This window comes from Numenius arquata, chromosome 14 (genome assembly GCF_964106895.1).
Source record: "Numenius arquata chromosome 14, bNumArq3.hap1.1, whole genome shotgun sequence".
In the NCBI taxonomy this organism is placed as follows: domain Eukaryota; kingdom Metazoa; phylum Chordata; class Aves; order Charadriiformes; family Scolopacidae; genus Numenius; species Numenius arquata.
Genome location: NC_133589.1, coordinates 17,608,293 through 17,626,462, shown reverse-complemented (window position 1 = coordinate 17,626,462; position 18,170 = coordinate 17,608,293). Strand labels below are relative to the sequence as shown.

At 43.9% G+C, this 18,170-nt stretch overlaps 1 protein-coding gene across 1 annotated transcript; it reads right to left on the bottom strand.

The window, feature by feature from the left end:
- Window positions 1–3,198: 3,198 nt before the first annotated feature.
- Window positions 3,199–13,667, bottom strand: ALG1 (ALG1 chitobiosyldiphosphodolichol beta-mannosyltransferase). Its single transcript, XM_074158528.1, has 13 exons — window positions 13,446–13,667; window positions 13,240–13,317; window positions 12,655–12,758; window positions 12,022–12,170; window positions 11,313–11,402; window positions 9,834–9,944; window positions 8,797–8,918; window positions 8,114–8,152; window positions 7,466–7,525; window positions 6,601–6,711; window positions 5,478–5,592; window positions 3,741–3,816; window positions 3,199–3,424 (listed from the first exon to the last, which is right to left on the bottom strand). Exons 1-13 carry the CDS (start codon window positions 13,654–13,656, stop codon window positions 3,290–3,292), a joined length of 1,401 nt encoding a protein of 466 aa, XP_074014629.1. The 5' UTR covers window positions 13,657–13,667; the 3' UTR covers window positions 3,199–3,289.
- Between the last annotated feature and the right edge of the window lie 4,503 nt (window positions 13,668–18,170).

The window sequence follows — 18,170 nt, the reverse complement described above, 5'->3', positions numbered from 1 at the left end:
GTACTCGGCAGCGACGCTCTACCTGCACTGCAAGGAGGAAGAATTGAGCTCACCTTCTTTGAAACTTCCCGGTAATCATTTTCCTGTTGGACAGTAGCGGGCCTGAAGCAGAAAAATCCAATGTGCTGCTCCTTCTCCTCTTCTGACTTTCCTTTTCTATACCTTGTTTCAAAAGCTCCTTAAAAGAAGGTGAGCAAAGATTTTAGCCCTCTCTTTCTGTAATAATGGAGAGAAAATGGACAATAGGTAACTTGAAATAGAGAATCATCTTATTTGCCAAGCTGAAGGAGGCCGTGACCGCTAGGATTAAGTTGGAAATACAGAAGTAACCCCACCCCAGGTCGTAGCTACCTCACCCCGAGAAGGAGGAACTCAAAGGTTCTATTTATCAAGTGAACGCACGCTAGCAGCCCCGACGGGAGCTCCTTCATCTGCCCTTCACAAAATTCTTCATGTCACTCAGAAGTTCTCCACAGATGACTCATTTTCAATCTAAAAAATTCTATTATAGGAAGATGGAGCCTCTCTACAGCTTTTCGGCATTACTGTTTAATGAGAGAAGTGCCTAATTTAACTCCATGTCACATCAATGGCTAAAGGGGAACGGCCAAACTACCAGACAGGATTTTGCTTCAAAACAGTAGGGAAAAAAAAAAAACAAACAACCCCCAAAACAGCAATTAAATCTTTATGGATCGTTCTTCAGTCAATAAACTAGTGAAATTGCCAAACTCCTGCAGTAAGAAACTTGGACTTTTCTTTTCACTTTCCCACCAGCGGAACCAAATCGCTGTCAACAATCTTTTTTCACAAGAGAGTGTCTCCTGTACGCAGGGCGCAGGAGGGGAGATGACTGTCCACCTTGACAAAAGCGGGCATCAGACAATTCCTCAGTAACTGGGTTTAGAAACGCTGGTGCGGAACCCACTGTCATCATCCACTGCCACTGAAGGAGGAACTCTGAAGAGCAGGAACCACACAATAAAACCAAGCACATATAGTCCTTAAGTGACTGACAGCTATTTTATAATCAAAAAGGTGATGAAAAAAGCATCTTGTAAGCATTAGCTCTGCATACAAATCCTGGTATTAACAATAAAAAGCTGAAGGGTGGACCTGAGTGAGCACTCGGAAAGTGAAGTGCCCTTTTATTAAGTTACACACACTTTAATAATACGTTTTGGTTTTATTTTTCCCTTTTCTATCCAGCTGTTCAAAAAGGGATAAATTTTATGTTCTTTCTCAAGGTAAATGGGCGCATCCGCTTCAGCGTACAAGGATAACGCTCACGGAAAGGCCTGTTTTCCTCTAAGCATTCAATAAAACTGTCACATATCAGCGGCTGCGCCTTCATACAGAATCACAGAATCACAGAATCTTAGTGGTTGGAAGGGACCTTTGAGATCATCGAGTCCAACCACATTAAAAAAAAAAAAAACCAAAAACACACAAACAAACAAACAAACACAACACAAAACCAAACAAACAACAACCCCCCCCCCCAAAAAAAAAAAAAAAAAAAAGCAGCATCCACCAACTAAACCCCACACCCACAACCTCACACACAACACCCCACCACAAACCAACAATCCCGGGCACTAGCGCACGCCCTGAAGAGCCACGTCTACACGTTTCTTAAACACCTCCAGGGATGGTGACTCCACCACCTCCCTGGGCAGGCTGTTCCAGTGCTTGACCACTCTCTCAGTAAAGTAATTCTTCCTGATATCTAATCTAAACCTCCCCTGCCGCAGCTTCATACCATTTCCTCTGGTCCTGTCGTTATTCCCTTGGGAGAAGAGGCCAACCCCCGCCTCTCTACAGTTTCCTTTCAGGGAGTTGTAGAGGGCAATGAGGTCTCCCCTCAGCCTCCTCTTCTCCAAACTAAACATGCCCAGTTCCCTCAGCCTCTCCTCATAGGACTTGTTCTCCAGACCCCTCACCAGCTTGGTGGCTCTCCTCTGGACACGGTCCAGCAGCTCAATGTCTTTCCTGTAGTGAGGGGCCCAGAACTGAACACAGCACTCGAGGTGAGGCCTCACCAGTGCCCAGTACAGAGGCACCATCACTGCCCTACTCCTGCTGGCCACGCTGTTCCTGATACAGGCCAGGATGCCGTTGGCCTTCTTGGCTGCCTGGGCACACTGCTGGCTCATGTTCAGCCGGCTGTCCACTAACACTCCCAGGTCCTTTTCTGCTGGGCAGCTTTCCAGCCACTCTGCCCCAAGCCTGTAGCATTGCTTGGGGTTGTTGTGGCCGAAATGCAGAACCCGGCACTTGGCCTTATTGAACCTCATCCCATCGGTCTTGGCCCATCGATCCAACCTGTCCAGGTCCCTCTGTAGAGCCTTCCGACCCTCAAGCAGATCAACACTCCCACCTAGCTTGGTGTCATCCGCAAACTTACTGAGGGTGCACTCAATCCCCTTATCTAGATCATCAATGAAGATATTGAACAAGACTGGCCCCAAAACTGAGCCCTGAGGGACACCACTGGTGACCGGCCGCCAACCAGATTTTGCTCCATTAATCACAACTCGCTGAGCACGGCCATCCAGCCAGTTTTTTATCCAGCGGAGGGTACACTTGTCTATGCCATGATTCTCCAGTTTCTCCAGGAGAATGCCATGAGGGACGGTGTCGAAGGCCTTACCAAAGTCCAGGTAGACATATTCTCGCACACACCGTAGAAAGGAAAACAACTTTGAAAGCAAATGGTTCTGTCTCACTAAAATCATACAAGAGGGTGTTCAGCGCTCGTTTGGGGAAGACTAGCCAAGAATATTAACTGCTTGAAGAAATAAAAACCCCCACTGTATCCTCAGTTCAAATAAAAGGCATCTCCCACTCACAAGAAAACATACCCAAAGCACCTACTTAAGTACTCAGTGTACAACAGGTAGAGCTGGTAATAGTTTATAGATATATTCAAGTATTTTCACCAAAAAGTGAAGATTTTACTCCTAGGGTGACTAAACCTCCCTCCCACTTTCTGAAGATCCACCCCAAGCGCTAAGGAAGGATGGGCAGCCCAGGCGGCGAGACTCAGGCTCTTCAGCGCAGGACCCACCTCTTCCCTCAGGACTTTCGGTGGCACTCTCAGCACTGTTCTTACTCACACGAGAAGCTCAAATTGTAAAAGAAGAGGTGTGTCCCAACACTCGTTCCAAGAAGGAGTAGTTAAAAACTGCAACTATTGCCAGTAGAAAGTGTTTATTCACTATTTATCAAATCCACGCAGCTCCAGGAATGTATTACATTTTTTGACCCCATCCTTTCCCATAAAAAGTCACTCATTCTGCCCAAGCAAAGGAAGAACGGTCTGGTCCCAACTCTCATCCCAGCGTTGCTGCTTGGACGCATGGAGGTTTTTCCTGAAGCTGTGAAGTTTGCCTTCCAGCGTAGGAAATCCCAGGAAAAGCATCTGTAAGTTGAAAAATGGAAAAACATGGAAAAAATATCATCATATTACATTTTAGGCTCATTCTAGCCTCCCCAATGTTAACCCCCAAGTTCAATGTTGCCGTAAGAGAGCGCTCTGCGGTCTGGCCTTATAACGATGACAATATTTAAAGTGGTCTTGCCAGCTTCAGCTTCACATTCAAACAAAGCGAGGCCAGTAACATTCACCAGGCAAAGCAAAATCTTCTGAGAGTGCAAAACACACAAGATGAAAGGCACACGTGACAGCACCTTTGTGCTTATAGCTATCGGGAAAGAAAAATCAGTCGAGCCTTTACCTTTAGTTGTTCTGCAAGTTCATTCGAGTCCCTGAATATCAGGCCATTTTCATCGTGTTTCACAAGTTCATGTAAACTGTGAACAAGAGTCACAGAAAGTCGTGAGACAAAAAGCAGGGAGTGGGACATACGCATTTAAAAAGTTGCATTGTGACATCCGAAGAGACCATGCTGGGGTCTCTCTAACATTCTGATCCTGGATGTCTTGATATCAGCTTCGTACCTGACGAAATGCAATGAAGGGGATAGTTTTAAAATGTTTGAAGATTGTTTCTCCCTTCTATGTCAGACGATCTAAATCTATCAATACAGTACATATAGGCACTCTGCCTTTGTGCCTGTATTGGGTTTGCATGCCAAGGTTTTGGTAGCCAGGTGGGCTACAGAGGTGGCTTCTGTGAGAAGCTGCAAGAAGCTTCCCCCATGGAGATGGCTGGCGTTGGCTCTGTCAGACAAGTCTGGTCAAGGCTGAGCCCATCAACGACAGTGGTAGTGTCTCTGGGATGACATACTTAAGCGGGAAAACCCCAACTGCACAACAGGAATCGAAGCCAGGGGGAGGAGTAAGAATATAAGAGAGCAACAACCCTGAAGACTCCAATGTCAGTGAAGAAGGGGGAGTGAAGAGATGCTCCAGGTGCCGGAGCGGAGATCCCCCTGTAGCCCGTGGAGGTCCACACCTGAGCGGGGGGATGCCCGAAGGAGACTGTGACCCCACAGAGAGCCTGTGCTGGACCAGGATCCTGGCAGGACCTGTGGCCGCGTGGAGAGAGGAGCCCACACTGGAGCAGTTTTCTGGCAGGACTTGTGACCTTGTGGGGGACCCACACTGGAGCAGTCTGTTCCTGAAGGACTGTGCCCCATGGAAGGGACTCACGTTGGAGAAGTTTGTGGAGAACTGTCTCCCATAGGAGGGACCCCAGGCTGGAGCAGGGGAAGTGTGTGAGGAGTCCTCCCCTTGAGGAGGACAGAGCAGCAGAGACAACATGATGAACTAACCACAGCCCCCATTCCCTGTCCCCCTGCTCCACTTGGTAGGAGGAGGTGGAGAAATTGAGAGTGAAGTTGAGCCCGGGAAGAAGGGAGGGGTGGGGGGAAAGTGTTTTAAGATTTGGTTTTATTTCTCATTATCCTACTCTGATTTGACTGGTAATAGATTAAATTAGTTTTCCCACATCGGGTCTGTTTTGCCCATGACGGTAATTAGTGAATGATCTCTCCCCATCCTTATCTTGACCCACAAGCCTTTTGTTATATTTTCTCTCCCCTGTCCAGCTGAGGGGAGCGATCGAGCGGCTTTGGTGGGCACCTCGTATCCAGCCAGGGTCAACGACTTCAGTGCCAACCACCACAGCACCACACATCTGGACACACTTTAAAAATCAGGGCAATAACCTACTTTAGAACTAACCTTCAAGGAAGATCTGTCCATGATCCAGTTCATGAGATCTTCACAAATAATGTATCTTTATTTATAAAAGCTACTATTTCCCCAAAGGGCTGCAAGTTGTAAGGCTGACTCTGCATTCACTCGCCCCTTCACAGAACACAGACATCTCCATGCGGAAGGAAGCTTTTTTTTTTTTTTACATTAAGTGTATGGAAACAAAGGACTACAGGGTTATGTCATAATACTAGAATCTCAATGGTACATGCAGAAGGTGTTAAACTCTTGCTTTGTAAGAATACAGGTTTATATCACCCACTTAAACCGTATCGGAATAAACGAGCTCTTACCATTCAAAATATATTGCACACACGGGTAAACAACAGCCGAACATATCCACCACCTTCATGGGTAGATCCAAACCACTGGATGATTTATGGAGACACACCCCCAGGTCTGCCGAGCCTGAAAAGCAAACAGAACAGCCAAGAAGCTGAATTCTCTAAAAGCAGCTCTTCTAGTCTTACTGTAAACCTTTCTATTTATGTACTACTTCGGGTAACGCAAGCTAAAAATGAGCCATTTTCAACACCATCCAGACCGACGCAATTTCAAACAGTCAGGGGAAAAAAAAAAAGCAGCACAACGTATTTTGTGACTAAAATTAGTCAGGTTTTAGAAACATATAGTGCATATGAAATTAAAGGGAATTTTAAAGATTCGTGTATCTTAAAACAGCCTTTCTGCCTCTTAATCTGCCAAGAATGCGTTAAGTGCACAGAAAAACTCCACCACAATCCAGGCAGAATGAGCTGCACGGCTCACTAGCGACCTCTTCCAGCTCAAGGGATTTCACAACAGAGAAATTACAGCATGATTTTATAGACATTATATTCATTAGTATAAAAGTACCAAATAAACATGGTGTTTTACATCCATACAAATTGGCAGGCTCTAACCTTGCAGGATGTAGATCAAGTTGAGTACGTATGTCACTACTTTATTAAGCTTACTCACGCTTTATGCTAATATAATGAACGTGCTGAGGGAATGCTATTCCAAGGATGTATTAATTTAGAATTTCAGCAACTCTTGGTCACTCAGCCAAACGCTTCAGGATTTCATTTACTGAAGTGACCCTGAAAGTAAACTGGGACATGCACAGGGGCATTGTACTTCAGAGTAGTTAGAAGAAATGAAACTAAACGAAACAGGCTAAAACAGCAGCGCAGACACTATGCTGACTTCTCTGGGTAACAGTAAAAAAAAACAACCTGTATTTAGGGAAATTTAGCAATTTTGCTGGCACGATCAAAACTATGAAGAGAATACATGTATACCATCATTAACCAGCAACTTCATTCGCTTACTACATTCTACCAGCTCCTCTGCAAAATCTGTATCAGCTCTCTCCAGCTTTAATAAGTTGTTTTTCCACACATTCTCACGCCTATACCATAATCCACTCTTTACCAAGCAAAAGAGGGTAATCCTCAGCTTCAAGCCAGGGTGTACAGATCTGGATATGCTTTAAGTTCAGTTTATTTATCAGGCCATTGTAGTAGTCTTTTAGAGGTCCTTTACCTATTTAAAACAGAAAAAGATATATGTATGATAGTCTTTTTTATCAAGATGACTGAAGATAGTCTGTGCATCCTACTGTACAGCTGACAAACTCCTGTTGCACCAGGAACATCAAAAAGGTTATCACACACAATCCCCAAAAAGACACATCAAAGACAAAGTCCCCTTGAAAGCAGTGTGAACCTAGACTTCTTGTGTACTCAGTATTCAGAAGAAATCGCCATCGATATCCCCTGGTCTTGACCTGTATTTTGTCTACAGCCATAAAATAACCCAATTTCATCAGCACAGCTGGCCCTTCAAAAAAATCACATTAAGTTTTAGTTTGCTCTTAATGAGAGAGTTAGCCAAACCGCACTCGTTCTGTCTACACAACTTTTATGCAAAACCTTCTTTGACAAGTTTTTCCTCTTTTCCAGCACTAAATAAAATCCCTTCCGCTTTAACACTTCAAACATCAGATTTTAAGTTTCCTTTGCTGCAGCATCTCAATGTTGACCTCAAATTCTTTTGAGCGTGGAGTAATGCACAGCTGCGCTAGACGGGCAAGGCGAGAGCTTCTCCTCTTTAAAGATGTGCCATGATTACACGGCTGTAACAGTCCAACTATAAATCACTGCTCTTACAACCAGACATAAAGACAACGGTCCCTCCTCTCTCGTCACCAGCAACAGAAGAGTCACCATAGAACAACAGTGAGAATGAAGTCTTCTTTATCCGCACTGAAAGGATTCCAACGCGAACGAACTCCTACCTGTTATCACACATACTAAAGACGGAAGCCTGGCTCCTTCATTGATAAACCGCTCGTAATCTGGAGAGAGATAAAACACTGTTTAGAGTCGACAAATACACAGACACTTGGTTTAAGAACAGTCACAGTGTATTAATCACTTAGCTTCCTACTTCTTGTAATTTCTTTACAATCATATACCTAGCAATATAGTAGTAAATTTAGCAATGTTAAAATTGACAGACTTCTATAGAAGTAAATTATCATCTGTTAAGAATGCACTATTCGTGCATTTGTTCTACCATATCAGCTGTCTCAATATATCAATGTATCAATTTAGCAGCTGCAAAGTCTACAAAATAAGACAATGCATATTCCCCTCTGCCTTATTATCAGATGTCTATGGAGAGCATATGTAATAGCTCAGAAAACAGAAATGCAGTTTACAAGCTACTTAGAAATATAATTCTTCCTGACAACTACTCTACTTGAATCAAGACGTTGCACTTCTATATTTCAACTACTACACTTAAACAATTGCTAATTAATTGAATACACCTGCACTCTCACTTGAATATGGAAGCACTGTTCTTTAGCAAAACCCTTCATAACTGTCCAGAATACAACCATTCCCCTTTGAATAGGTGAGATTAATTCCTTCATACCTACCTTCTAAAGCTTTTAAAAGGACTGAAAAGTCTTCATCCTCTGAAAGAGAAAGGTTTATTAGGAACAATCCTATTTCTATCACTTATAATGAATTATAGTCTTTCAATAGCAACAATCAAGATCTTCCTCACCTCCACAATTTACGTCTGGACCATGCTTTCCTATTAAAAATCTGCCATAACTATTTTAATAAATAAAAGTCTCTAACCATACACAGTGCTTATTTGCTCCCCTTATTGGGAACACAGCAGACAAACAAGCCACAAATACTGCACATCCCCAAGGCTATCAAGTTAAAAACATCTAGTTTCTCAAGCTACGGAATTAAGTGTCGACATTGCCCTGTTTTACACTGCCCTGTCTGTTTTACACCACCACAGAAGACAGTATGCCTAGAATGAAAGTTAAAAAAAGCAGCAGGGAAGCATTCTTGAAGCTGAGCCTCCAAGACTGTAGCTCTGTAATTAAAATACAATTTTAAAAATCGTTCCTTTTTAATCACCATATCATATACAACTCGTCTTTAAATTCTTCCAGCCAAATGCAGGAAAAAAAAAGTAACTCTACCACTGGTGATGTAAGTCTCTATAGAGCATCAAGCGTGAGGAAGCATAAACAGCCCTTATTTTATCTTTTGTTAAGCAGTGGTTAAATATTAAAAATATAACCATTTGTTTCCAAACCTGTCCAGCTTGTGCTGCTGATTAGAAGAGCCGGCCGTCCTCTGGTTTTTATCACATGTCCAGTTTTTCCATCCATTTCTGTAAAGGCAGAGCTCTCAACGTTCGAACTGAGACACTCTGTACTACGGAAACACAATTTTCTGAGTAGGGACTACACAAACACAGCCAACAACTACAGCAGGAAATACTAGGCTTAACTGGCATGGGTTTCCAAACATTTTGCTTCAGATTTGCTGCTTGACTTCTTTAGACACACAGTCATTACAGTACCGAGCTGCAGAGAAATACCTGATCACAAGAGAGACCATTTTTCATCTTCCTTATTGCTACCAAGAGCCTACTGACGCTACTGCTTTAGGCACGATTCCATCTTCTAACAGTGTTTTCCTGAATAAGTTCAGAAAACAGCCTCTCCTTCCAGCTGTCTCTAACATATAGTAGGAGCAGAGGCCAACAGTACATTTATTCAATTAAACTCAGAACCTATAATTCTACGGTGAACATTTCCAAATAGAAACCGCCATACGCTACTTTTTCAAGCATTACTTGGATAAAGTAACACCCTGTCAAAGCAGTCTCCTGTAGGAGACATCCTGCACACACCCAGAGAGGAACGTTTGACACTCAGACCAATATCCTGACAGCTCTCCACAGTAAGTGAAAGGAAGGGATGCTGTTAATAAAGCTTCCAATCACTGTCATCTAGTTCCAACAGGAACCAGACAACTGCCGAATTCCACCCTGGAGATACTCTATTACAGATCCCCTCACTACTTATGCCAACATTTTTAAAAACAAAACACTTCTACTATTTCACACACCAAGCAATTGTGTTACCCCAGTTCAATGATTTCGCTCATTCTGGCCTCTCCTAGTGACCATGAAACTTTCACAGCACCAGCTGTGGGCTGAGAGCACACAGAGCCCCCCCCCCTGCTGATATTCAGCAGCTTGTGACCACGTGAAAAGGTATTTCTAGTAACTAAGTGCAATAACTTTATGCCATTCAAATAAGTACATGCTTTACCTACACATACCGTGGTTTAAAAGGCTCATAGTCTTTGGCAAGTTTCATGTACAAACAATGTTGAACTTCTAATGGTGTTTCCTTAAAATAAGAAGCTGGCTTGTCATACAGGGTTACTGCCCTGCAATGAAACACATTCACAAGTTAAATAAGAAACAGATGTAACAAAAAGTATATGGTATAGAGTGACAGGCTACAGCAACATCATGCAGAAAGTAATTAAGTAAATCAATATAGCAAAAATTTTTTCCACTCTTAGAATCATAGAATCATCTAGGTTGGAAAAGACCCTTGGGATCATCGAGTCCAACCATCTACCCTACTCTACAAAGTTCTTCCCTACACCGTATCCCCCAACACCACATCTAAGCGACTCTTAAACTCGTCCAAGGATGGTGACTCAACCCCCTCCCTGGGCAGCCCCTTCCAGTGTCTGATCACTCTCACTGTGAAGAATTTCTTCCTGATGTCCAGTCTAAACCCACCCTGTTGCAGCTTGAATCCATTCCCTCTTGTTCTATCACTATTTGCTTGTGAGAAGAGCCCAGCACCAACCTCTCTACAGTGTCCTTTCAAGTAGTTATAGAGTGATGAGGTCTCCCCTCAGCCTCCTCTTCCTCAAACTAAACAGTCACAGCTCCCTCAATCGTTCTTCGTATGATTTATTCTCCAGGCCCTTCACCGGCTTTCGTTGCCCCCCTCTGCACCCGCTCCAGCACCTCGATATCTCTCTTGTATTGAGGTGCCCAAAACTGGACACAATACTCCAGGTGTGGCCCCACCAGTGCTGAGTACAGGGGGACAATCACCTCCCTGCTTCTGCTGGTCACGCTATTTCTAATACAAGCCAGGATGCCACTGGCTTTCTTGGCCACCTGGGCACACTGCCGGCTCATGTTCAGCCGCTTGTCAGTTAGAACCCCCAAGTCCTTTTCCACCAGGCAGCTTTCCAGCCACACTTCCCCAGTCTTACAACTTTCTGTATTCCTAAAGGTTGCTGGAATACCCCGAGGTGGACGTATCAGTCCTGTAACAAAGGACCCCTTTCTCGTGTGCGTATCCAAGGGGTGTAATGCAACTGCAAACACCGCAGACATCATTGTCCTGATTTCTTAGCTTACTTCATAACTGTTCCTGAGCAACTTTGATCTTAAAGCCCTTTGACTGCAAAAGAAAAAACTGCAGGGCAAACTAATTGTTAAAAAACTGCAGCAATGTCTGCCTCATTTCCTTTCCATAGGCAGATTGGCAGCAAACTTTGATAACACCTGGACTGCCACTTTCTAGTCAATGGGGTGTTAATTATGAAGGGTAATGAAGATTCCTGAATGCCCAGGCTCCACTAGCTCATTACAAAACTGAGTTAATGTTTCAGCAGTGATGGATGGGCTCAGGAAAATTGGTTTTCTAAGATTACTCTGAATCCAGAATAATCTCTTTTCATTTTCACACACACTAACATACTAATTGTTAGAAGTATGTGACTTACTTTATGTTGCAATTCACCCATAGATCTTCTTTCATTGCATTAGTGACACACAAGTTATAGTCAGACAGACGCCCAAAAAGCTTTTCATACCTAACAAAAATGAAATCTTAGTTAGAAATCACAGGCAGGCAATCGCATCAGCTAAACAACAACTGCCCACCAGGGCCCATGCTAATTAAAAGCCAAACGAAACCAAATGAAACCCAACTGCCCCCCATAACTGAAATTTAATTATCAATGATTGACTCCTTATGCTGAAGCAATCACTGTATGAGAAGGGACACAGCACGACTCCCTTATCCTCTAAAACCTAAGAACAGCACACTAAAAAGCCTTTAAAAATCTCTACCTACATGTAACCAATTAGATTCAGCAAGAAACAGACCTTTAAAGATGAGCTGGAGTGTAAAGTACGATTAGAGAATAAAAAAAACCCAGCACACAAAAAGTCATTCTAACAACAAGACCAAAAATTGCATATGCACATAAAAGCAACCTGCCTATTTCATCAGTCGCCTTCCTACGTGTTTAACAAAGGCGTTTTACAGAATGTGCTTTCTGAAATAGAAAGGAGTTTAACACTGCAAAATCCAGAAAACCTTCATGGAAACAGCCATTCGCTAATTATATTCTCCGCACTGGTTTCCATTCTTCAGAATTCCGCAAAGGTACATGACTTACAAAGACAAGAAGAAATTACTGTACAAACCATTTTGCAATTTGTACTAGCGGGTGATTTTTGCCATGGTTCAGGCTCATTATAGTGTATCCATAGTTGTGCCAATCGATTATCAGTTTGCTTCTCCAGAAAAGACACGCTACCCAGGCAACAGCTATAGCAGGTAAGCCCGGAGGATTCTGTTTAATAAATAAAACAAATAAAAAATAGCATAAGACTCTGATCAAGTGACAAACACCATCAGCTACCCAAAAAGAAGATCAAACGATTGAAATTACATTGCTTTAAAGGATCTTAATGAACAGAGTCAATTTTGTATCCACCAGCTGCAGAACTGCCAGTTTCTCCTATGAAGACTGGCTGGCACTTCAAATTTTACCACTGGATCAGGATCAAAATTCCCCTCCAATAAACACATAAACATTTCTGTTAAGATTTATTCTTTACTACTGCCCAGGCCAATGACGTTTCAAAGCTCAACAATTAACAGGAAGAACAAAACCCCAAGTTTAGAGCCAAATAAATAGCTTGATATAGGTTTACACCATCGCTTAGGCCAGTTTTAATTCTCAAATAATTAGAACAATGTCTGACACTGCTAAAAATACCCTGTCATGTAGTACTATTTATTTTTATTAATATTAGTCCCAGCACAAAACATACCTGCAGGAGAATATAGGATGGCCGATCTATCGTCAGCATCGTGTACAGTAATTGTACTGCCTGCACAATGACTTTTATGACATACTGGAAAAGCTTCGGACCAACTGGAAAATGACAGAAAAACCTGGTAAGAATGTTACAGCTTCTCCAGCAACGTGCACCTTGTACAGAACAAGCTAGGTCTGCACAGAAAGGTTTAAAATAACGGTACGCTGTAAACACAGAAACCTGGTTTTAGCAAATGTGTCTCAATTCCTACAAATTCCCGTTGTGTGTTTTGCAATAGAAAGAAATGGGGGGAGGTATGGATAAACATACACAGAAGCTAAAAAAAAATAAAATATAAGAATTATATTTTTCAAGGAGTCCCTGTTTCAGCCTGCATCAGAACTATATTTACATGCTCAGATACCACAGAGGGAAGCGTTTAAAACGGGCACCGAGGATGCTGAGCCAGCGCAGCCCCCCGAGCACCCTCCCGCGGCAGGGAGGCCCGAACCCCCTTCGGGTTGTTAATTTTTCCACATAAATCCCGTTTATTTTTCCACATAAATCCCGTTTCCCCTGCCCTCCGCGGGCACCCACCTCGCAGCCCCCGCAGCTCCGCCACGGGCACCAGCCGTATCTCCCCGCTCCGCAGCACGTCGCCGTGCGGCCTGCTCTCTGCCGGAAAGGAGACACCCGTCAGAGGAGCGACCTCCCCGGCCCCGGCCCCAGCCGCCGCCCCGCCGCCGCTCGAACCGGGCCCGCCGTCCCCTGTGAGGGTGGGGAAGGAGCCGCCCCTCACTCACGGAGGTAGCCCAGCAGGTCGACGCCGCGTCCGTGCCGGGCCAGCGAAAGCGCGTGGTACTGCATCCGCGGGCTGCGGCCCAGGTCGCCCAGCACCGCCACGCACACTCGCCCCGCACCGCCCGCCGCCGTGGCCCGCCGCCGCCACAGCACGGCCACCAGGACCGCCGCCAGCGACACCCCCAGCGCCAGGGTCACACCGGCCGCCGCCATCTTGTGGGGCCGGCGGCGGGAAGGGCGCGGGGCCGCCCCCTGGCGGCGCTGTCCTCTGAGGAGACTCGCCGGTGTGGGGGGGCAGCGATGGGCTCCAGGTCAAATATAATTTTAAAAATGGGTTGTGGTGGGGAATAGCGGGCACCGGAGAAGGCTCCGAATCTCTGTATTTTACAATGAGTTTATGGTAGTAGGAAAAATGAACTTTCTTTCTTTCTTTCTGCAGGGTACGTGAAAGAAGCCCGGGAAGAGCAGCCCCTCAGAACACGAGTCGCTTCCTCAGCGTCCCCGAGTTGTCATATCTGACTGACAAAGTGACACATTCTCTAGTGAAGTGACCATCTGTGTTTCCCAAATCTGGGTTTTTTTACCCCTGTGTGCAAAGAGCCGATCCACAACTAATAGATAGAATACCTACCCTCAAAGCTCATGTCTATGCTGTGTGGAAAACTCCGCAAAGCCAGCACACCTTGGCCTATACATCGTAGCTTATATTTACAAAAATTGATTAATTAGCATACTATACTTATCATTGGCAGCTCATGATTTCACAATAAGCTCTTACTGGCTACCTGTGTTCTCGCTTCGAATTAAAGGTGTAGTAGATTTGTAAATTACTACAGATGCTTAGTAAGCAGGGGTCCATCTAGGATGCTATAGCTTAAGATTTGGAGATGTGGTTTTCACATTATAATGAGCTAAGTTCACCTAAAGGACACATACCTTTTATTTTCAACATTTTGTAACAATCATCAAACTTGCAGTTTTAATGGAATGCCCCAAATTTCCTGAGTTAGGTTCCTTGTGTCTTTTTGTTATCTACAGGCTGACAACAGCACATTTGTTTTCCTTGATCGCCCAAGGTCTTTTCTCCCTCAGCAACATCTTATCTGCTTTGCCTTCATCACTAGCACAGAATGACCCCAGATATTTCGAAGGTAGAAAATAACTGGTACCTGTGGTGGTGAAAAACAGTTCTTGTTCATGCTCAAGGTATTTGTATTGCAGTGTTTGGCCTTCGTGTTCTTGACCTATGGAATAAAAAAGGTGCTAAAGTTAACAGAACAGTTTACTTAGAGCGAGGGCAACATAGAATCATAGAATTGTCTGTGTTGGAAGGGACCTTTCAGATCATCGAGTCCAATCATCAACTCAGCACTGACAAAACCCACCACTAACCCGTGTCCCTCAGCACCACGTCTGCCCGGCTTTTAAATACCCCCAGGGATGGTGACTCCACCACTGTCCTGGGCAGCCTCTTCCAATGTTCGATAACCCTTTCTGTGAAGAAATTTTTCCTAATATCCATCCTAAACCTCCCCTGGCACAATTTGAGGCCATTTCCTCTTGTCCCATCACTTGTTACTTGAGAGAATAGACTGACCCCCAGTGTTTTCCTGGCCTTAGTATTTCCTCTTAGTTAAACAAAATCACATGTTCCAGGAATACACAAGTGGCCCTAACGTTTTGAAAGACATGGGGTGAAACAGTGATCGCACTGAAGGCAGTCATTTCACCGACAGAAGCTTCCTTTAAGTTATAAGAAAGCTCATTGCTTTCTGTATGTTATGTTGTGCGGTGTGTCTGGTTTCTCAGATCACTGTGAACTCAGATGGTGGCTGGAGAAGATTGTCACCTGGCAGAAGCCTAAGGAAGGGTGCTTTGGAGCACCCGGTGAGTGAGCCTTACCCCACAGGAGCGAGGTGTTGTGATACCTTGACTAAACATCTAAGATACAGGCTGCAAATCAAAGGGCTATTTTATAGCACTTCAGTCAAGTCTTATCGAAAACTCCAGTTCAAAGGCTGCTCCCGTCTCTCCACTGGAAGAGGAACAATTATTTATGTTTTTCACGTCCAAAATGTTTCACAAACGCTACACAACCTTCAGCACAAAGAATGTGACTGCTCATATAGACTGGCAGAACCTTGGCCCTTTCATAGCAAGTTTCCTCACTCGAAGTCTGTTCCCTCAGCTGTAAGATAAGGCCCTCTCCTCCGCTTCAAGAAAGCAGAAACTTCAGAGAGAGAGGTGTTAACAAGAGTCTTCACTGGGAATGAAACCTCAGCACTGGGGAGCAATCCATTTCCTCGTAATTCTTCTTTTTCTGCTCCTTGTAACGATGTTGAACACAGCTCTGGAGTAGCAGACCAAAAGCAGCTGCTGAGGAGAGCGGAGAGAAGGGAAAAGTTGTTTGCAGATAAAAATAATTGATGCGTTTGAAGGACGGTGTATCTTTTAGAAAACTTTGTTCCAGCTACTGCAGAACAACTGTGCATAAGTCATTCAATAATATAAATCAAGAGAGTTGTTTCCAAGGTAATTCTAACTTCCCTTTCTTACATGTAGGAGCGGCTTTCTTGTCTCCCTAAGAATGTTTACAGAAAAAAGGCATCACAAATGCTTGCATGAATAAGAAAAATGATGCTGATTATCCCAAGATTATTGTCAGGGCGGAATCCTTTTATTAAATGACGGTTTGGGGACAGATCTCACCGCATGAACGCAGAATGAGGACTCCAAGCTGTGCCGGTACCGAATAAGCCACTATAATCAGAAGTCCCGTCGCCAGTGCATTGTTCATCGGACAAAAGCAAGGTAACAAGGCCAAGGCCAAGCCACTAAATCTAAATAATAATTCAGGAAACAGGTACACGTACGACAACAGCTCAGGGAAGAACTGAAGGGCAGGCCTGAGCTTCTAGGTCCGTGGTCAAGGCAGTTAGTTGCAGTGCTGCTGCACTCGGGGCTCTGACGAACCGATACTTCAAAATGCAAAGTCCATTTGCAGACAACCTGTGAGCAACGCTGGTTAAATTTCACATTTGCCACTTCAGCCATATTATCATTTTACCATGTATCAACATAGTTTAAAAAAGAAACAAAAAAAAAAGGTGCTCCTGAAAGACAGGATGGATATGGAATCGCCAAATAAAACACTTGAACAAAGTGCTACATGTTATCTAAGGCAGCCTGTTTAAAGTAGTCCGAGAGCTGACAGTCATTATCATCCATAAAAGGAGTCAAGTATCTCCCTACCTGAACTCTAGAGCAGGATGCCCAGCACTAGAAAATTCAGAAATCTTAATATTCTTACGTTTTCATCTCATGCTCTATCTTGCTGGCCGTGTTTCTGATGTTTGGAACTACCGAAGTCTCTCACATAGAAGTATCAACGGAAGCTATTCATACTCTGATACAAATTCATATCATGAAATAAAATGTTTTTTCTTCAGTGGCTATTGAAGTAAAGCCTCACAATATCCCTGCTAGGTAAAAACCCAGGATTACGCTTATCTCAACAGCTGGGTATGGTAGAGCACAGAGAGTATTTTACCCAAGGTGAAATGCTAAGCCCGGGGTCACACACAAATCACGGGGCAGAGATGGCTGGAGCAGTTCAATTTTACTATTTTACCTCCATGACTAAACCCTGCTGTATCCTTCCAGATGCCTATGGTCTCAAAATCAGTCCAGCGCATCACCCACGCAAGCCGTAATGAGGAGACTTGACCCTTGCAGACTGTCAGCAGGGAATGCCACTCGCACAAAGAGGTCCTTGAGCAATACTAGTGCTCGTTCCAGAGTGAAATAGGATTAGAGCTTTTAACTCACTATCTTGTCTTGCAAAACACGGAGGAGCTCCACCTTGGGAGCTAGTATTTAATTACAGCTCTACTGGACAGTCATCCACAATGTGTGTGCGGGGTTTTATGTATCCCAGGGAGTCAGGGATGATTTCAGTGCAGCCCCATTACCACTGAATGCATACATTTTTCTCTACCTCAAATTCTACTGAATTCTAAAGAGATCTTCAACTTCACTGGATCTGAATTAATAACCTGGATATTTCTGTGATATCTCTTAATTTGCTGTCTCAAGTCCCAATCTTACAGGTACTAGATACCTTCAACATCTGCATTCCACTGCGTTCTATGTATGTAATAAACAATTTTCAGCTGTTTTCTGATGCCTGTTTTCTGGTGGAAATGCAGGTGCCAAGAGCAAACAGAAGCCTCCTGACAGAAACAATTGCCACGTTATCACGCCAAGGCCCTGTGGAAGTAACTGAACCCCACGGTGAGAAATCATTAAGTCCGAGCCTTGTTCAAGAGTTTAAATCTTGGTTCGATGCACTGAGCAGGAGTCAAACGAGATGTGTCACACAGTGCCGACAACACATGGTATTTCTTCATTGCAAATATAGTGTAGAATAAAGACACAAATAAAGGATGCTCTTCTGCAGACCCCAACGGCCACCCAGTCTGAATGGTGTGCTGGTATTCTGGTTACGTTTCTTTTACCCCTATGACAAAACCAGATGTTAGAGATATTACATTTCCACGGTAATTCTCCATATTGCCTACCAGCAAGTATGTGGTAACAATAAAACCATTGTTCCCTCTTAAAGCATATAACTAATTACAAGTGCGGGCAGACTGGTTCAACAAGATAATAAAGCCTGGAATACTTGCTCAAAGATCCTGTTCAGATTGCATCTTTTTCTAACTGGG